Below are 16,518 nucleotides of genomic sequence, written 5' to 3'. Positions count from 1 at the left end.
AGGACAGACTCTTCTGCCTGAATGCCTCCAGAGGGTGAGTGAGCACCACTGGCTTTGGGGAAGTCTTCCCACTCTCAAGAGTATGTGAGTATCTGGTCTCCCTGGCTACCTTTCTGGAGAAGCAACATTTGAGGAAAAGGGAAACATCACAGTGTTTGTTATAAATGAGAATCTCCTCTTTATTCCACATATAAAAGCTGGTTTCTGGAACTGGATAGGGAAAGAACTTTGGCATGGCTGTACCTCTGTGTGGGCCCTAGGGATAAAGGTCTAGATTCTGGTGACAAGGCCTTTCTCCAGGTGGGAATGAAAAGTCCTGCCCCTTCAGTCCCAAATTAGGGGGTAGGAGCAACGATGTAGGGCAATTCCTTGGTGAGGTGTAAATCAGCTTGCGGCAGGCTCTTCCAGGCAAGTTCTAGGATCCCATACTGGGCAATGCCCATAGGGAGCATGGTACGTACATTGTTCTTCCCTGGGAGGGGAAACACCTCCTGGAACTCCAGAGGACCTTTAGGGGTGTGAGAGCCACCACAGAACAGGTGGTAGAACAACCGCTCCCCAGGAACTAGCTCCATGGCCTTTAGGGCCTCTTTGTAAATGATCTCTTGGGATTGGGGTTCCCCTCTCAGTAACAGTTCCTGTAGTAGCCTCTGGATTCGGGGGGACTTAAGTTGGTACAGGTCCATGAGACGGCAGAACTGTTCCATCCAAGCAGCACTGTCTTTCGCGTATCGCTCCTGCAACATCCGCAAAACATGGTACAATGCCACAAATGTCTCCCATAGAGGCACCTTGTCCTTTTTTTTAGAGGTGGGCTGTGCCTTCTTTTCCAACTTGGGCAATTTGGCAAATCTGCCCTTATCCTTAAAAGCCCAGAAGTCCTTTTGAAACATCAGTGCTAGGGTTTGTTTTTCCACAGGGTCAAGGGCACCTGTGAAAATGTCTCTTGGTGGAGGATAATGGTGTTGCATCTCCATCTCCTTGCGAGCAGTGGATATCTGCTCTGCCCGCACACTCCTGTAAGGCTCTCCTAGAAGATGCCAGTTTATAGCCTTCAGGTCTGGAATCATTTTGGTAGCTAATGGGGACTTTGGTGTGGAGACAGCCAAAGGTTTTAGCCAGCTTTCCTTTTCCTTTCCTTTTATAGGAGGGATCACTTTCAAGTATTTTGGACCCATGGGCTCCTTACTGGGTTTTGAGATACTTGTGCTTCGTGATTCCAGGTTCTGCTTGTGACGGTACACAATGGCTTCAAGTTTGGCCAGATGCATCCACTCTAAGTTTTCCTTTGCAGTGAGGTCTTTGAGAAGCTGGCACAATCTGTGGAAACTATCCCTGGAAAGCTGTTCTCCTGCCTCCATCTGTTCTAGGACATGGTGGATCCACTCTACATCTGAGAGGCTGACGTCTGCATATATTTCCTCAGCCAGGATTTTGGACACAGGTAATTGTACCTCAGTCTGTCCCTTCAGAGATGGATGACGCTGCAGAAGCCACTGCCACTTGGCCCCTAGTTGTTTGCCTTGGAGTTTATGAGTTTCCATGGTCTTCTTCAATATGTGGGATAAATATGGGGTCTTTAAGTCAGGCTCTTGGGACTCCAAAACTGTATCCAAAACTTGTAGAGGTTTGGGCTTATATTTCTTCAACAGTTCTTCTTGTTTATCCATAAACCCTGTCCCTGGGAATACCCTGGACGTCTCAAGTACTGTGGCCTTATCTTCCCAGGATATTTGTTTCGTTGACCCTGGCACTGGTATCTTCTCTTCCCTCCCCAGAACTTCTGAGATCAGTTGCTTGGAAGGGCTTTTCAGAACTTCAAGTTTTATAGCACTGCCTTTGACCTCGGGGATTCTTTTCTCAATAGAAGGGACTGCTTCTCTTCCTTTTAAGTCCTTTTTTCTTTCTCCTGGTAACTTAAATAGTTTTTCTTTTTTAAAGATCTCTTTCTTCTTGTCTACCTCTTCTTCCAATGAGCTTCTCTCCTCTTCCTCCCCCTCTCTCTCACTCAAACGTTCCATCTCTTCCTCACTCATGCTTTCCTCCTTCTCAAACACTTCCTCCTCCTCCTCTTCCTCCTCCTGCACCTTCTTCTCCTTTTTCTTTTTTTTCTTCTCCTTCCCTTCCTCTTCCTCCTCCTCTTCCATTTCCTCCTCTTCCTCCTCCTCCTCCTCTTCTTCCTCCTCCTCAGACAAACTCTCTCGCTCTATTTCATCTAACAAGCTTTCCATTTCTTCAGAAAAGCTCTCTTCACTTTTCACCTCATCCTCTTGACTGAGAAACTCTTCCTGTTGCAAATCAACTCTCTTTAGCGTTTTTCTCTTTCTTGACCTTTGTTTAAGGAATGGCTTTGCCTCTTCTTCCTCCGTTATTTCATCCTCCTCTTCTTCCTGTATGACTTCTCTCTGTTGCCTGGCCAATCTGCTTTCTTCCTCAGTCATCTTTTTCTCTTTCTTTATCAATCTTCTCATTTCCTTGGCCAGTTTTCTCTGCCTCTTAGCCAGTTTCTTCTCATCTGTGGCAATTTCTGGTTGTTCCTCAGAAAGATCCCACTCCTTGGCATCAAGTTCGTTCTGTACCTTGTTCAATTCCTTTTCCTTAGTAAAGAATGACCTCTTTAACTTTGTCATCTCTATTTCTTGCTGGGTTAGTTTCCTTTCTTTTTTGATAAGGCCTTGAAGTCTCTTTAAGATTTTGCTGCTTACTTTTAATGGTTCCTTGGAAATGCCCTTGCTTTCTTTAGCCAACTTCCTTATTAATTTGGCTAGCTTCCTTTCTTCCTGGGCACATACTCTCCCTCCTCTAGTAAACTCCAGTTTTCCTTTGGTAATGTCTGTTTGCTCTGTGGCCAGTATCCTATCTTCATAGACCAGTATCTTTTCCTCTAGTGACAATTTCCTCTTAATTAGTTCTAGTTCATCCTTAGTTGGTCTTCCCTGTCTTGAAGTTTCTTGAGTCTCTTTTTTAAAGACAGTTTCCTTTCCCTCAGCCAGTCTCACCTTCTCCCAGGCCAGTTTCTTTATTTCCATGCCCAATGCCTTTTCTTCCTTAGTAATAGACCAGTCACCTCTGAGCTGTTTCAGTCCTTGGAATATCATCCTCTTTTCCATAGCTAATTTCATTTTGTCCTGGGCTATTTGGTGCTGTTTCTCAGCCAGGCTTTCCTCTAATTGGGTCAGTTTTTCCTCTATAGCAGCCAATTTCTCCTTCCTCTGGAAAAGTTTCTCCTTTTCCTCCATCAGCTTCTTCTCTATCTGAACCAGTCTCTTCTTGTACATGTCCAGGTTCTCCTTTCCTTGGTCTGATTTCTTTCTCTTCTGGGTGAGGCTTTCTTTGAGCTGGATTAAGTTTTCTTTCCTCTGAGCCAGTTTCACCTTCTCCTGAGCCAGAGTCTTCTGCCTCCAGGCTAGTATCTCCTTGGTTTTGGGGAGTTCTTCCTTATTCTGGACCAATTTATTCCTTTCCTGGGCCAGCTTTTGCTTATTCTTTATCAGTTGCTCCCTTTTCTGGACAAGTCTTGCCTCCTCCCCAGGCAGTGTTTCCATGTCCTGGGTCAGTTTCTTCTCATCCTGGATCAGTAGCTCTTCTTCTTGGGCCAATTTCTGCTTATTCTCCATCAGTTGCTCCCTTTTCTGGCCAAATCTTTCGTCTTCTTCAGGAAATTTTACATTGTCCTGGGCCAGTTTCTTCTCTTCCTGGATCAGCAGCTCTTCTTCCTGGGCCAACTTTTGCTTATTCTCCATCAATTGCTCCCTTTTCTGGACAAGTCTTTCCTTTTCCTCAGCCAGTTTTCCCTTGTCCTGGACCAGTTTCTCCTCTTCCTGGATCAGCAGTTCTTCTTCCTGGACCACTTCTTTCTCTTCCACATTCAGTTTCTCCTCTTGAGAGGCCAGTGTCATCTCCTCCTGATCCAGTCTCTCCTCTTCATTGACCAGTTCCTCCTCTTCCTGATTCAGTTCCTCCTCTTCCCATGCCAGCTCCTCCAATTCCTGGGTTAGTTCCTTTTCTTGCCATGCTAGGTCTTGCTCCTTCTGGGCCAGTTTTTCCAATTTCTGGACCAATATCTTTTTTACCTCAGCTAGCTTCCCTCCTTTCTTTGCTACTTTCTCTTCTTCTTGAGCCAGTTTCTCCAATTTCATGGCCAGTTTCTTCCTTCGCTGGGCCAATTTCTCTGCTTCCTGGGTTAGCATCTCCTCTCTTTGGGCTAGTTTTTCCTCATTCTGGATAAACTTCCTCTCTGCCTGGACCATTTTCCTGTCCTTCTGGGCCAGTTTCTCATAGTCTCTGGCCATTTTTCTCTCTTCCTGAGCCAGTTTTCTCTCTTCCAGTGCTAGCTTCTCTACTTCTTGTGCCAGCTTCCTCTTTTCTTGGGCTCGTTTTATTTCAACTTGGGCCCGTTTCCTCTCAACCTGTGCCTGTTTATATTCTTGGTGGATCTGTCTCTGCTCTTCTGTCATCAGCTCTTCTCCTTCTTCTTCTTCTCCTTCCCACTCCTGAGACAATTCTTCCTCCAGGGTCACTTCCTCCTCATCCTCCAACAATTGCTCCCTGGCCCTGGCTGACATCTTTTCCCAGATCTGTGACCATTCATCCCATGTCTGCTTCCTCTTGTCCCTCTCCAGCTCTTCCTCATCTGGGAACAGCTTTTCTTCCTCTTCACGGAGCTTCTCCTCTTCCTGAAGATGCCTGCTTTCCCAGGCTTTCTTCCATTCATCCCAGGATATCCTCGTCTCACTGTAGTCCTGTTTCCACTGATCCCAGGACTTCTTCCACTCCTGCCAAGACAGCTTTGTCTCTCCCTTAACTGGTCTTCCTTCTTGCTCAACCACTTTCTCCTCTAATTTGGTCTTTTCCCCCACTTCCTGACTCACGTCCCTCTCCTCTTCTTTGGTTTTTTTCCTCTCTTTTTTATCCACTTTTATTTCCTGCTGGACTGCTTTCCCCTCCTGCTTAGAAGGCTTTTTAGAGGGTTTCTTCTCTTCTTTCTTTGATATTCGTTTTCCCTTGGTTACATCTGGTTCTAAAAAAGCAACTTTCTCTTTCTTGCCTTTTTTGGGAATCACCTGGGTTTCCCACAAGTCCTGCACATCCCTTTCTTTCTTTCCCTCTTGCTCCTCTTTTTTCTCCTCTTCCTTGTCTCTGATCACCATGTCCTCTCTAATTGCTCCTCCCTGAGGAAAAACTGGTTTCTCCTCTGGCCAGGCTACATCCCAGTCAAGGTCCTCAAGCAGTTCCTTACTTTCTTTCTTCAACAGGGGACAGATCTCCTGAAAGAGCTCCCAGCTGGGCCGTCGATCTGCCAGCACCTCCTGAGCCATGGTCACTAGCTCAGTGTTTAGAGCTTCTGACATTTTTGTCTGGGAACCAGATATCCTCAGGGTCATAAGACGACATAGATCGTCCCGCCATGATGAGCCATCTCCAGGGGTAGTACTGTGGCCAGGAGCTCCAGAGGCACCCCGCCCTCTGACTTTCACCAGCTTCACAACTGATTCTCTCCTTATAGGATATGGAGGGTCCTCAACTGTAACTTCAGCGTCTATTGTCTTCCTCTTGCGCCTCTTTATGGGTTTCTGAAGTGTTGCTTTCCTGCCTCTTTTGTCACGTATCTTCCTCAGCATCTTCAGGGTCAATGCAACATGATCCTTTGAGGCATCTACACCTGGAGGCTCTTGTTCATCATCTTTTGAAATCTTTAGTATACTGGAGGTTGAAGACCTACACTCCTCCCCCTCAGTTGGTGCAGCTTCACTCTGATCACCTTCACCCTGTAAGGGACCTGGCTCTGTGCCAGTCTCTTTCATCTTCTTGAGGCTCCGCAAAAATTTTCGGGCTATAGGGAGAATCAGGAGATGTAGATAAGGGAAGCATGGGAGGCTTAAATGAAGCCCTTCCCAAAATCTGGTATGAGCTAAGAGGAACTGCCATAACAGATGTAGCAACAGAGGGGGCTGAGGCCTTTTTTTAAAAAAAAAAGGCATTCTCCTTGCTTTATTCCCAGTGCCTTCCCTCCTCCCTCCCCCCCACCCCCCACCTCTGTCAAGTCTTACAGAGATAGGTTTTGGAGTCTCTCTGAATTTGGGTGGATTCTTCCTAGGAAGGTTCTTTTCTGTGAAAGGATCTTTCCACTTATCTCTGTTCCTATCTGATACCTCTTGACCCACGTTAGCCTTAACTACTCTGCCTCTTGGGGACCCTGAGGCATTAACCAGATCACCCCATACATACTATGCTTTCTGCCTCCTACTCGGCCCCGTCTTTGGCCTTTGCTGGGCTTGTAGGCAACTTCAGGTTCTTCAGGAGCTGTATCAAGTTGGTTGGAAAGGGCGGTAAGTTCAGAAGCCCCTGAGACATCTAAAGAAAAAGTAGGCTTTTCATCACCCAGTGATAAGATCAGGTTTTCATTCAATCGCTGCTCCACTTGGGAATGAAGGATTTGGAGATCTGTGGCCCGCATTCCCAGCAGCTGGTCCAGGGTTTCTTCCCCAATCATTTCCTGCCTATGAAAGTCAAAGGAGAGGAAGGACCATGCTGAATCAGGGACAAGAGGGAGAATGAGAAGGAAAGAACTGCTATGTAACAGGCAGGGGACTTGACAACATGACCAACAGAGACAGCGTATGTAGAGGTAAAGAGTGGCGAAGAAGAAAGAAAAAGTCTAGGAAGCCAAGATGGTAATGCATGGCGTGACCTGTATGGGGCCTTCAAGGGTAGGAGAAGAGGGTGAAAAGGGGCACTTGAAGAGGTAGGGGACAAACAGGAATAGGAGAAGAAATGGAGAAAGGAGTGAGCAGTTAGGGGATCATCAGGATAGTCTAGGAATGGAAAAAGACTATGAACAAGGATAAAGGACAGGAAGAGCTAATGAACAGAGATGAAGAGACAGTGAAGACAGAGAAGGGAAAAATGGGAAAGGGGAAGAAGAAAATCAAAAGCTAGTAAAGAACTGAGGAAGGCACAAAGAACTTACTGCATCTCCCGGAAAGTATCTTGGTTCTGGATCAAGTTTAAGAGTGAGGTCTTAGAGTGGATTCCAGTCTCAGCCATGAGGCTCAGGGCCTTATTCCTCACTCTTTCATCTTTGTCCATTAGTCTTTGGGCCAGAGGCACGGCAAAGAGATGCGTAATCATTCCTAGACGCTTCAGCCCTTCACAGGCTAGCTCTCGGATCAGTGGATTGTAATTGGTTGTATCATCCAACAGACGATGGGCTGTTTCAGTGCGCAGGAGTGGAGACACCTGGTAAGAGGCAAAGATTTGCCCTAGTGCACCAATACAGCACTGGTACTTCAGTGGAGAAGCATGGATCATAATACTGAGAATTGTCTCTATCAGGCTATTGATAGCTACTTCACTCATCTTTCTTCCCAGCCAACTGCAGTTTGCTGAGTCTGTAAGCACACTGTAAGTTATATCCTTTGACGTTCTTATTTCAAGGAAGTGTTCATCCTCCTTTTCACGTGCATATTCTCCTACATCACTTATAGCTCTTGCCCTACCGTGCCAGAAGAAGAATTGTTGAGACTTGTCCCATTCCAGTTCCCGCATGGGTGAGTGCAGGTTGCACTGTAGGTATATCGGGCTGCCCTGTGGCCAAAGACGGGCACGAATCACTGAGTTAGGGATGTAGCAATCAGGAGCCAAGAGCCATTTCTGCCCGTGACCAAAGTAGTATCGCAGTATCTGGTAAGGGTTGAGTCCATCCCAGGTAGTCAGCTGTAGCTGGGGAGGAAGCACATAATGGGAATGAGGAGGTTTTTTCACCTGCGTCCAATCAGCTTCCTTATACAAGGAATCGTGTCTGAAGGAAGACAGTAACACAGGGCTCCCTTGCTCATCTTCTTCTATGACGTGTGGCACATTATGATCAAAGGCGATGGCCCGATTATTGACAAGTTTCTCCAGACCCACTAATTGCTGTTGCCCTTGTCCAAAGTAGATATACTTGGGCACAAACATGGTCTCAAAGGAGAAGAAGAAGCTTGGTATGAAAGGCTTAGGAACTTCTAGCACTTCATCTGTCATACCCATAAGGGAAAGGTGAGCCAGCAGGGCTGAGGGAAGCAGTTTTAAACAGGACACCAGATAAAGACTCTGGTTGAAAGTGACAAGCAGGTCACCCCGGTCATTTGCAAAGCAGAGTGGGCCAAAGTGCAATGATGAGTCCAGCATGGCTATGAGTCTACCATGGAAGTTCCAGATCCGGACAGAGCCATCACTGCCACCCGTGACAAAAAGACTCAAGGACAGACAGACATCAAAAGATGTGATGGTACACTGGTGCAGAGGCAATGTCTCTATGAACGTTGAGCCTTCCTGTGACCCAGAGGACAGAAAGTCATGGAACTTCCAGAGACGCAGGCAGTTAGTCTCCGTGATGGCACCCACAGACTTGGGCAAGAATATCAAGTGTGTTAGCTGACACCTGCTGAGAATGCTGGCGAGGGGCTGCAGCTGCACTCTCACCCCTTCAAGCACAGCTTCTGATAGGTGTACATAGTCATCCATTCCATAGGAACAGAGCAAAGAGTTTTCTCGGCAACCAGGAAGCCCTCCAGGCAGTGTAGAGAGTGCTAATACAGCCCCAAAGTGCATGAATTTCTCTATTTGGGCACAGCTATGCTGGGAAAGCACTCTGATCACACCACTCTGGTGTCCAGAGAACATTAGTCCTTCTAGACCCCGACCCAGGTGGAAATGCCCATAAGCCAGGCATTGTACCAAGTCCTGAGAATCTGGTGAGGTGCATATAAGATACTTGGCTGGGCAAGGGCAGCGGGTTGTGTCAAATACCAGCACATCTGAGCTGCCTGTTGCTACAAAGAGCTCCTCTTTATCTGGGTCATAGGCCCAATCCACAGCCTTGTCCAGGATTGAGAAGGGCCAGGTGACAACCAGAAGATTCCCTGTTAGTGGGGACACAAAGCGCAACAAGCCATCCTCAGTAGTGCACAGGATCCGGAACCAGTTATTGCCACAGCGGACCCGACGTATCTGCTGGGGAGCAGAGCCACAGACATTGAAGAGGTTATAGAAGCAGGGCAGACTGCGCAAGGAGAATGAATGGGTAGTCTGGCAGAAGAAAGTAGTGCTATCAATAAACTGGAGTTGATACAGTTCCTCGCCAAGTTCTAGCTGCCGCAGCAGACTCCCTGAAGTCAGGTTCCACTCCTTGATTAAGCCTTCTTGGCCGGCTGTTAGCAGGGTGTGGGCTTCTGGCCGGCTGCGGATACATATCACCGATGAGAAATGGGCCTTGAAACTGTGGAGTGCATGGCCCTGATTGAGGCTCCACACTTGGATTTCCCCAGTCTTGTTTCCAGCATAGAGAAAGCCCTGCTCAAAACAGGTGAAGCAGCAGGTGACTGAGGAGCCACTGGTGGTGGAAGGGAACCCCTTCACCTCTGCCAGCCGGCCGTGGCCCTGGCGCTCAAGGACCCTCACCACAGTCTCACACAGGGCTACAAGGGAGCCATTGGGGCCATTCAACATGATGTTGTGGACAAGCTCATCACCAGGCATGGAAACCACGTGGGCTATTTGGAGACCCTTGCCACTCCGCTCCATGATCCAGGTGACCACTGCCCCCAGGATTCCCGACAGAAGCATCTTCATTTCTGGGTCATAGCAGAGGCAGTTGATGTTAAAGCGGCAGGGCACTATACTCAGGGGTTTGAATGACTGAAAGTGGTCCCCAAAGAGCCGCAGGAGCAGGTCACCACAGTAGACCACGAGGATATGAAAGGAACATGTGTGAACCATGGACTGGATGGGCGGCAGTCGTTCGGTCATGGAGAATGTTCTCTTCTCCACCATGTCCTCAGTTTTCTTCTTCATCCATACCACAGCCTAGAAGAGAAAAAGATGGGAACTGCCTAGAAAAGATAGTAGAAGAAGAAAGGGCAGAATATTCAGCTATTTTTCTCTTGCTAAGGAGAGAAACTGGAAGACTCTAGAGTGATTTTACCCCCTGGTTTTGGGAGTTGGAAATATTGTAGAAGCAGGAAACCTAGGACTCTTTCCCTAACCTTGGCCTACTTTAGGAGAACCATAAAATCTGTCCAACACAGAGACTGTAATTGGAGAAAGGATGAACGGGGAATCCTGGATCCAGGTCACTTTCATTCAAGGGGTATATCTTCCTGGGTTAATCTAGGGTCAGAACTTACATGGGCATGGCCCCTGTAGAATGGGCTAAGAAGAAAGGCTGGGTAGTTTTACCTGTGTTTCTTTTGTGCTTGTTGTCACCCACGAGAGGGAAGCAAAGAAGTGGGCATCACTGAAGTAATAGCATATAAGTGGCATATTTTGAGGATGGCGAGACTCTTTGAACAGGATCTGGGACCGGTCACTCAACACAACCACATCAGTCTTTGGGTCATCTAAAGTTTGCTGGGGAGAGGCATGGCATAAACTAAGAGACCAGGAACACGTGCACTAAATATATTATCATACAAGTCACAATTGAAGCAGTTCTCAAAGTTACGCCTCAGCCCCAAGGATCACTCCTGTGACTCCCACACATGGACAATTTATCACCTGTGGGACACTACACTTCACAAGCGTGTAACAAAACCCCCAACACAAAAGCAAACCAAACCGCTATAGGGCCTATATGGGCAAATTTTATGGTGTGAGCACAGGGGAAAACTGATGTTCTTCCCAACATGTCCTCTAACGTTCTCCCTCCTATCTAAAAGGTACATATGCCATAAAAGACACATTTAACAGATTACAAAGGCAAGTGGACTGCCATATGCCCACATGTAAAGTAACACAGTATCCCAAAAGTCAGTGCAGCTTTATTAAAGCCTAAAACTGCACTAAGTAAGACTTTTAGGACACCCTATCTGGCCTTTAAGTTTGACAGAGGAAGATTTTTTATGTGTGTATATATATATATATATATATATATATATATATATATATACACACACACACATACATATATACACATTTTTTATATATACATTATATATATATACACACACACACACACATATATATACACACATTATATATATATATATAGACACACACATACTATATATATATGTGTGTGTGTGTGTGTGTGTGTGTGTGTGTATTATCCCACTGTGATAGAGCATGTGCTATGAAACATGCACCTGGGATCCTTTTACACAGAGCCAGCCATAGCAAAACTGAGGTTGGCAGATGTTCTCTCTGCTGCCTTCTCCATTCTCTTTTAGAAAAATCTCTCTTCCCAGAGGGTTGGTTCTTCTGAAATGCTTCAAAGTGTTAACCTCTCACCATCAAAATGTCCTTGCAACAGGTCTCTAGACTCATTTGGAAGTTGATGGCCCACTTTCTACTAAGGGGACAGTTGTCTTTATCATCTACCCTGCCTGCTTCCTGCATAGAGGATCTATGCTCCTCTGAAGTGCTCATAACTCTTAAGATAGATAGAGGCCAATAACATGTTTATGTTCTACATATACATTACCTTGCTTTTATGTATCATGTCATTTATAAGGTATTTAAAATCCTTCCACAGGGGAATGAGTCTGGGGGAAGTCATCACCTTGATTATCCCCTGGTCCTCCTCAGGATCGCTGTTTAAAAACCTGTAGGAATACAAAAGAGGCCAGCTTAGCCACTGATACTTTTTGAGGAGCTAGAAATTAGAAGGCAAGATCCATGAACTCATGTTTATTGGACACTTTTTGAATGTCAGGAACTATGCATAAGATACCTTCTCATTTAATCCTCACTGCAGCCCAGTGAGGTAGGTATTACCTCATTTGAGAAAACTGAGGCTTGGAGAGGGTAAATAAAGGAGTTGGAGGTTGAATCTTAGCATTGGCTATCATCCAATAGGATATTATGGGGGAGGGAAGCAGAGAAACCTAAGAGGGGCTGGAAAGGAATACTGTCACAGGCAAATAATTGTTCTTTGCTGGTGATGGGCTGTCGAGATCTTTTTGCAAGAACTAGTAGTTCCCAAAGTGTGGACCCTGGACCTCCTGCACCGGGATTCCTGGGGGAGAGGTACATCTTAAAATGCAGATCCTTAGGTACTGAAGCAGAACCATGGTGGTGGGCCCCTGAGTCCTTCACTTGTAACAAGCTCCCTAGGTGATTCTGTGGACATTGAAGTCTGACTGCTGAAACAGGAAATCGAGATAAAGGGTGCCCAGGACAAAGAGTCAGCTCCATGTAGCCCAGCTGGAGAAAGGATCCAGCTGTTCGGCCTTGCAGGCTTTCCCAGGCTTGTGGAATCAAGTAGCTCTCTTGCATGTGACACATCTGCTATTCATCCTCCTCCTCCCCATTCCCTTCTCTTTGGCCTTCATGAGGACAAACCTCTACTTTTCTTAGTTGGATGGTGAATAAATCCTACTTTTAACAAGTTCCCTCTGTCAGGGGGTCTGTCATTACTGATCTGACGATGGGCTTGTTTTCCTCATGTGTAAAATGAAAATGCCAGATCCTTGCAACTTCACAGGATTGTTGCAAGGATCAACTAAGATAATTCCTGTGAATACTTTTTAAAGTATACTCTGAAGCAACAAACAGTTATGATTGCTGTTTTTAGGCTGGTTTGGTTCTCAGAGAAGTACTAGTTATTTCCTTCCAACCTATACTTTGTACTTTTCAGTTGCTCTGGAAACATTACAGCTAAATTTAATAGTCTGGCCAGCAGAGGGCAGTGGAAGCCATCCTTGTGCCTGCCAGATGAAGGAAAACTGATGGACTTTCAGTTTAAAGAAGTGGTCCCCAAAGCGCGATCTTCAGGACACTAGCATCAGCACCACCCGGGAACTTGTTAGAAATGCAAATTATCAGGCCCCACCCTAGACCTACTAAATCGGAAACTCCGAGCGTAGGGCCCAAAAATCCGAGTTTTAACAAGCTCTCCAGCTGGTCTTAAAGTCTGAGAAACACTGGTTTGGAGAGCTGTTGGAGTTCCAGATCATTTGGCCTGGGCCTCCTGAGGCAAGGTCAGCAGAAGCCACCCTCTGGCATGGCTAAGCGTAGGCCCTGTGTTGCCACAGAGACCTGATGGCTGGATCTGCGGGGGGAAGCAACAGGCAAAACTTATCATCATCTCATGTGTAGGGTGGTTTAGTGCCCACAAAAAAAAAGCTTTCACAGGGACTTCCCTGGCGGTCCAGTGGTTAAGACTCTGCGCTTCTACTGTAGGGGGAGCGGGTTGGATCTGTGGTCAGGGAACTAAGATCCCACATGCCTCACAGTGCGGCCAAAAAAAAAAAGCTTTCACATCAATCACTTCATTAGTTCTTGAAAGAATTCTGAGAGGCAGACACCATCGTCTCCATTGTACATATAAGGAATGTGAATTCAGAGAGGAAAAGGGATGTGTTCAAAGCTACACAGGGCAGATTCAAGACTAAGATCCAACTCACAGTTCAAGATTCTTCTATCGTTTGAGAGAAGTAAAAGGTTCTCCCAGCTAACGCTAAGTGAGCTCTCTTCCCCACAAACCCACTAATGGGAACTGGGGACTGGCTTTCAGACATTAGCATCCCCTATGTCTTTCCACTCTCCCCAAGGCTGCATGCTGCCCTCCTGCCATATCTTTTTCCATTCTATTCCCCTGTAACCCAGCACTTGCTGTTCTTTTGGACCACCTTTCAGGAGCCACTGTGATCTGCTGAAATGGATCGGTGGATGGCCCTATGGGCCAGGGCCCCACAGCTCAGATTTACCCAACCAGCTCCTTCTTGGGGCCCCAGAGCTGCTGAGAGAGTAGTCATTTGTAGTCAACAAATTTGCAGTCATTGCCATCAGTTTCCATTTTTCCTAATTATCTCCTCTGGGTCCAACTTCTCTCGACCAGCCTATAAAAAGCAAGCGGTTGGAACCCTTTGGGGGCATATTCTTTGGAGGTTAAGTGAGAAGGAAGGCCTTCAACACCCATACCTATGTTTGTTGTTGTTGCCACTCTCTCCCATCCCATATACCAGTTTCCTTAGAGGAAACCTCTCCTAAAATGCCCCACATTTGATTCCCTAATCCCATTACCTGTCCTTACAAGCAAGTCCAGAGAGAGCACCAAATGCCTTAATCCCAATGGTCTTGACTTTTTAATATCTTGATAACCCAAAGATGATCTAAAGGGCGAATTCAAGTCCTGCAGCCAACTTAGAGGAGTCAGAATTTGGGGGCTGAGATATGGTATCTGACTGTAGCTGACTATAGAGACAAACCAGGTCTATGATTGGGCATTGATGCTGGCACCACATCCTTTTTCTTAGCTGCTGTCCATTCCAAGGTACTGTGTCGGTGGTGGTGGGATGGAAAGCCAGCATCCCATGAGCCCTGCCTTTGTAATACAGAGAATTGGCTCTAGGGGGTACTGCACTCCATGACACTATCGGGCCCCTGTTAAAGAAGGAAAAGAACAAAGTATTGTGAGTACATATAACAAGGAGACCTGACCACCCAAAAGAAGAGTGATGTGTGCTCCACACTTTGAGGTAAAGCCCTGCATGGATCCTACAGCCTTGCAGGTGGCTCTCACGTTTGGGGACAACGATGCAGAAAGCCCAGCTGGCATCAGTTGACTGTAAAGTCAGAGGGACTGTAAAGCCCCGAGGGCAATCTTGGCTTACTCTTTTTGAATTACTGATAAGGAGCCCAAGTCTGTCCCCAGGCCTGGGACTGCTACTCTGGCCTTATAAGTGACTTCACAGCTAGGGCTGGGACTGGAATGCACTTATCTTTACAGAAAGAAACAATTTTCCAGGCTGACAAACATATATTACTAGGGTGGGCTAGTTTCTATTGCGTGAAGAATTATCCAGCATGGGAGTAGTGATAGCATCCAGAACTGATTAAGGTTGTAAAGTGGTAGCCAGGCGTTTTACATACATTGTTTCATTTAATTGTTATACAATGATTCTATGACTTAGCTATCATCCTCCATTAATTAAACAACTTTTAAAAATGGACATGGTAAAAATATTCAAAACATACCAAGGAACATATACTGAAGAGAAAGTCACCTGTTCTGTTTCCCCTTCAGAAAGGTAACCCTGGTTGTGTCTTTCTACAGGTGTTCTGTACACACACAAGCATGCATGTAAAAAATATTATTTTTCTTATACAAATGGTAGTATGCTATATACACTTTTCTCACTTGATAATCTTAAAGATTAACTCATATTAAAACATACAGCTCTGTCTCATTTTTCAACAGTTGTCAGCTGCAGTGTATTCCACTGCGTGGCTGAACTACCATTTATTTATTTAAACTTCTATTAATGGAAGTTGGGCAGTTTCCAACCTTTTGCTATAACCCATGCCACAAATGAATATCTTTGTTAATGCCTCAGAGTTTTAATTAACTTAAATTTTAAAATTGAAGCAATGTAAATCTTTTATTCATTAAGCATAACTTATTTTAGATATACTGGCTTAAATAAATTATTAAAATTAATTTCACCTGTTTCTTTTTAATGTAAATTTTAAAATTGCATATTTGGCTTGCATTATATTTCTATTAGATAGTACTGCTTTAAATTATCACCGTCTGGTGGTGGTGTGGACTTCGCTCCTTGAGAGTAGGAACCCAATCTATCTTGATTTCTCCCGTGTCCTCATAATCACCCAACCTGGCATGAAGTAGGTGCTTAATACATTTTTGTTGAATGAATGAGCAAATGAATGACCCTCTGCCCTCTCTCAGGAAGAAGAAATATATGCTTCCCAGCTCAAGTCTTACTGAGCATCTTCTTGGAAGGAAGATGAAGTGCGAAGGGTATTGACTGGGTTTTCTTGACCAGTGAACCTTGCAATTCTAGCCAGTTCCCTCGGTAACCCCTAGTGGAGTAGGAGTGGCAACATCCATTTTTTGAAAAAAAGGGGTCGGATCCTTGATTATGCCAGCAGGTGGACTAAATTTGAACAAAATTTTCCAGGCCGTAAGTACTCAACAAACACTGGTTACCCTAAGAATGTGCGATAAACGAATGAATGGTAGGTAACCGGGCCTCCAGGGCAACCCCCTGGGTGATGGTCATGAGGCTCCCGTCGAAGGCAGAGCTCCGGAGCCGCCTAGTACGGAGAGAGGCGACCAGACCCGAAACCCAACACATTCGGTCGTCCCGGCTCTCCGGCCGGAGGGAAGAAGGGCGTGTCCGCCTCTTCAAGACCGGGGCCGCGCCTGTTACCTGCGACGACTGCACTCCCGACTAGGGACGGGCACGGCGTGTGTGGCGGCACTCAGAAGCTATGTGAAGAATCAGACCTAGAATAGGAGGGCCTGAGGAGAGACCTTGGGGATGCTGCGAGAGGACTCTACCAACAGGACGGTTAGCTCCCCAGCCCCGTGCCCGGCAGACTGACCGAGGCGAGGGGAGTGAGCGCGCGTGCGCACTAGCGCGCGCCCGGCAGGAAAAAGCCCAGCGCGAGACCCCGCGCGCGCGCGCGCGCGCGTTCGAAAGGGAAAAAAAAAGTCCTCCCCGCGGGAGCCCGCGGCAATTTAGGCCGGAGTTGGCCGGCGAGCGCGCGTGCGCGAGCGCGCATAGACTC

The 16,518-nt window shown here is 46.4% G+C and overlaps 1 protein-coding gene across 1 annotated transcript; it reads right to left on the bottom strand.

Moving 5' to 3' along the window:
• Positions 1-201: 201 nt before the first annotated feature.
• WDR87 (WD repeat domain 87) lies at positions 202-11,539 on the bottom strand. The gene is made up of 6 exons (XM_059904749.1): positions 11,465-11,539; positions 10,222-10,392; positions 6,971-9,849; positions 6,229-6,500; positions 3,933-5,833; positions 202-3,842 (listed from the first exon to the last, which is right to left on the bottom strand). The coding sequence occupies exons 1-6, from the start codon at positions 11,537-11,539 to the stop codon at positions 336-338; spliced, it is 8,805 nt and encodes a 2,934-aa protein (XP_059760732.1). The 3' UTR covers positions 202-335.
• Positions 11,540-16,518: the final 4,979 nt, after the last annotated feature.

This window comes from Balaenoptera ricei, chromosome 19 (genome assembly GCF_028023285.1).
Source record: "Balaenoptera ricei isolate mBalRic1 chromosome 19, mBalRic1.hap2, whole genome shotgun sequence".
NCBI lineage: Eukaryota > Metazoa > Chordata > Mammalia > Artiodactyla > Balaenopteridae > Balaenoptera > Balaenoptera ricei.
Note: the sequence above shows the minus strand (reverse complement) of the source record. Positions and strands in the feature narration are given on the sequence as shown.

Coding starts and splice junctions, on each gene's coding strand:
- WDR87 (XM_059904749.1), bottom strand. CDS start 11,539: ATGACTTCCCCCAGACTCATTCCCCTGTGGAAGGATTTTAAATACCTT. Junction 10,393..11,464: donor ACATGATACATAAAAGCAAG/GTAATGTATATG, acceptor GCCTCTCCCCAG/CAAACTTTAGATGACCCAAA. Junction 5,834..6,228: donor AGTAGGAGGCAGAAAGCATA/GTATGTATGGGG, acceptor TTCTCCCTATAG/CCCGAAAATTTTTGCGGAGC.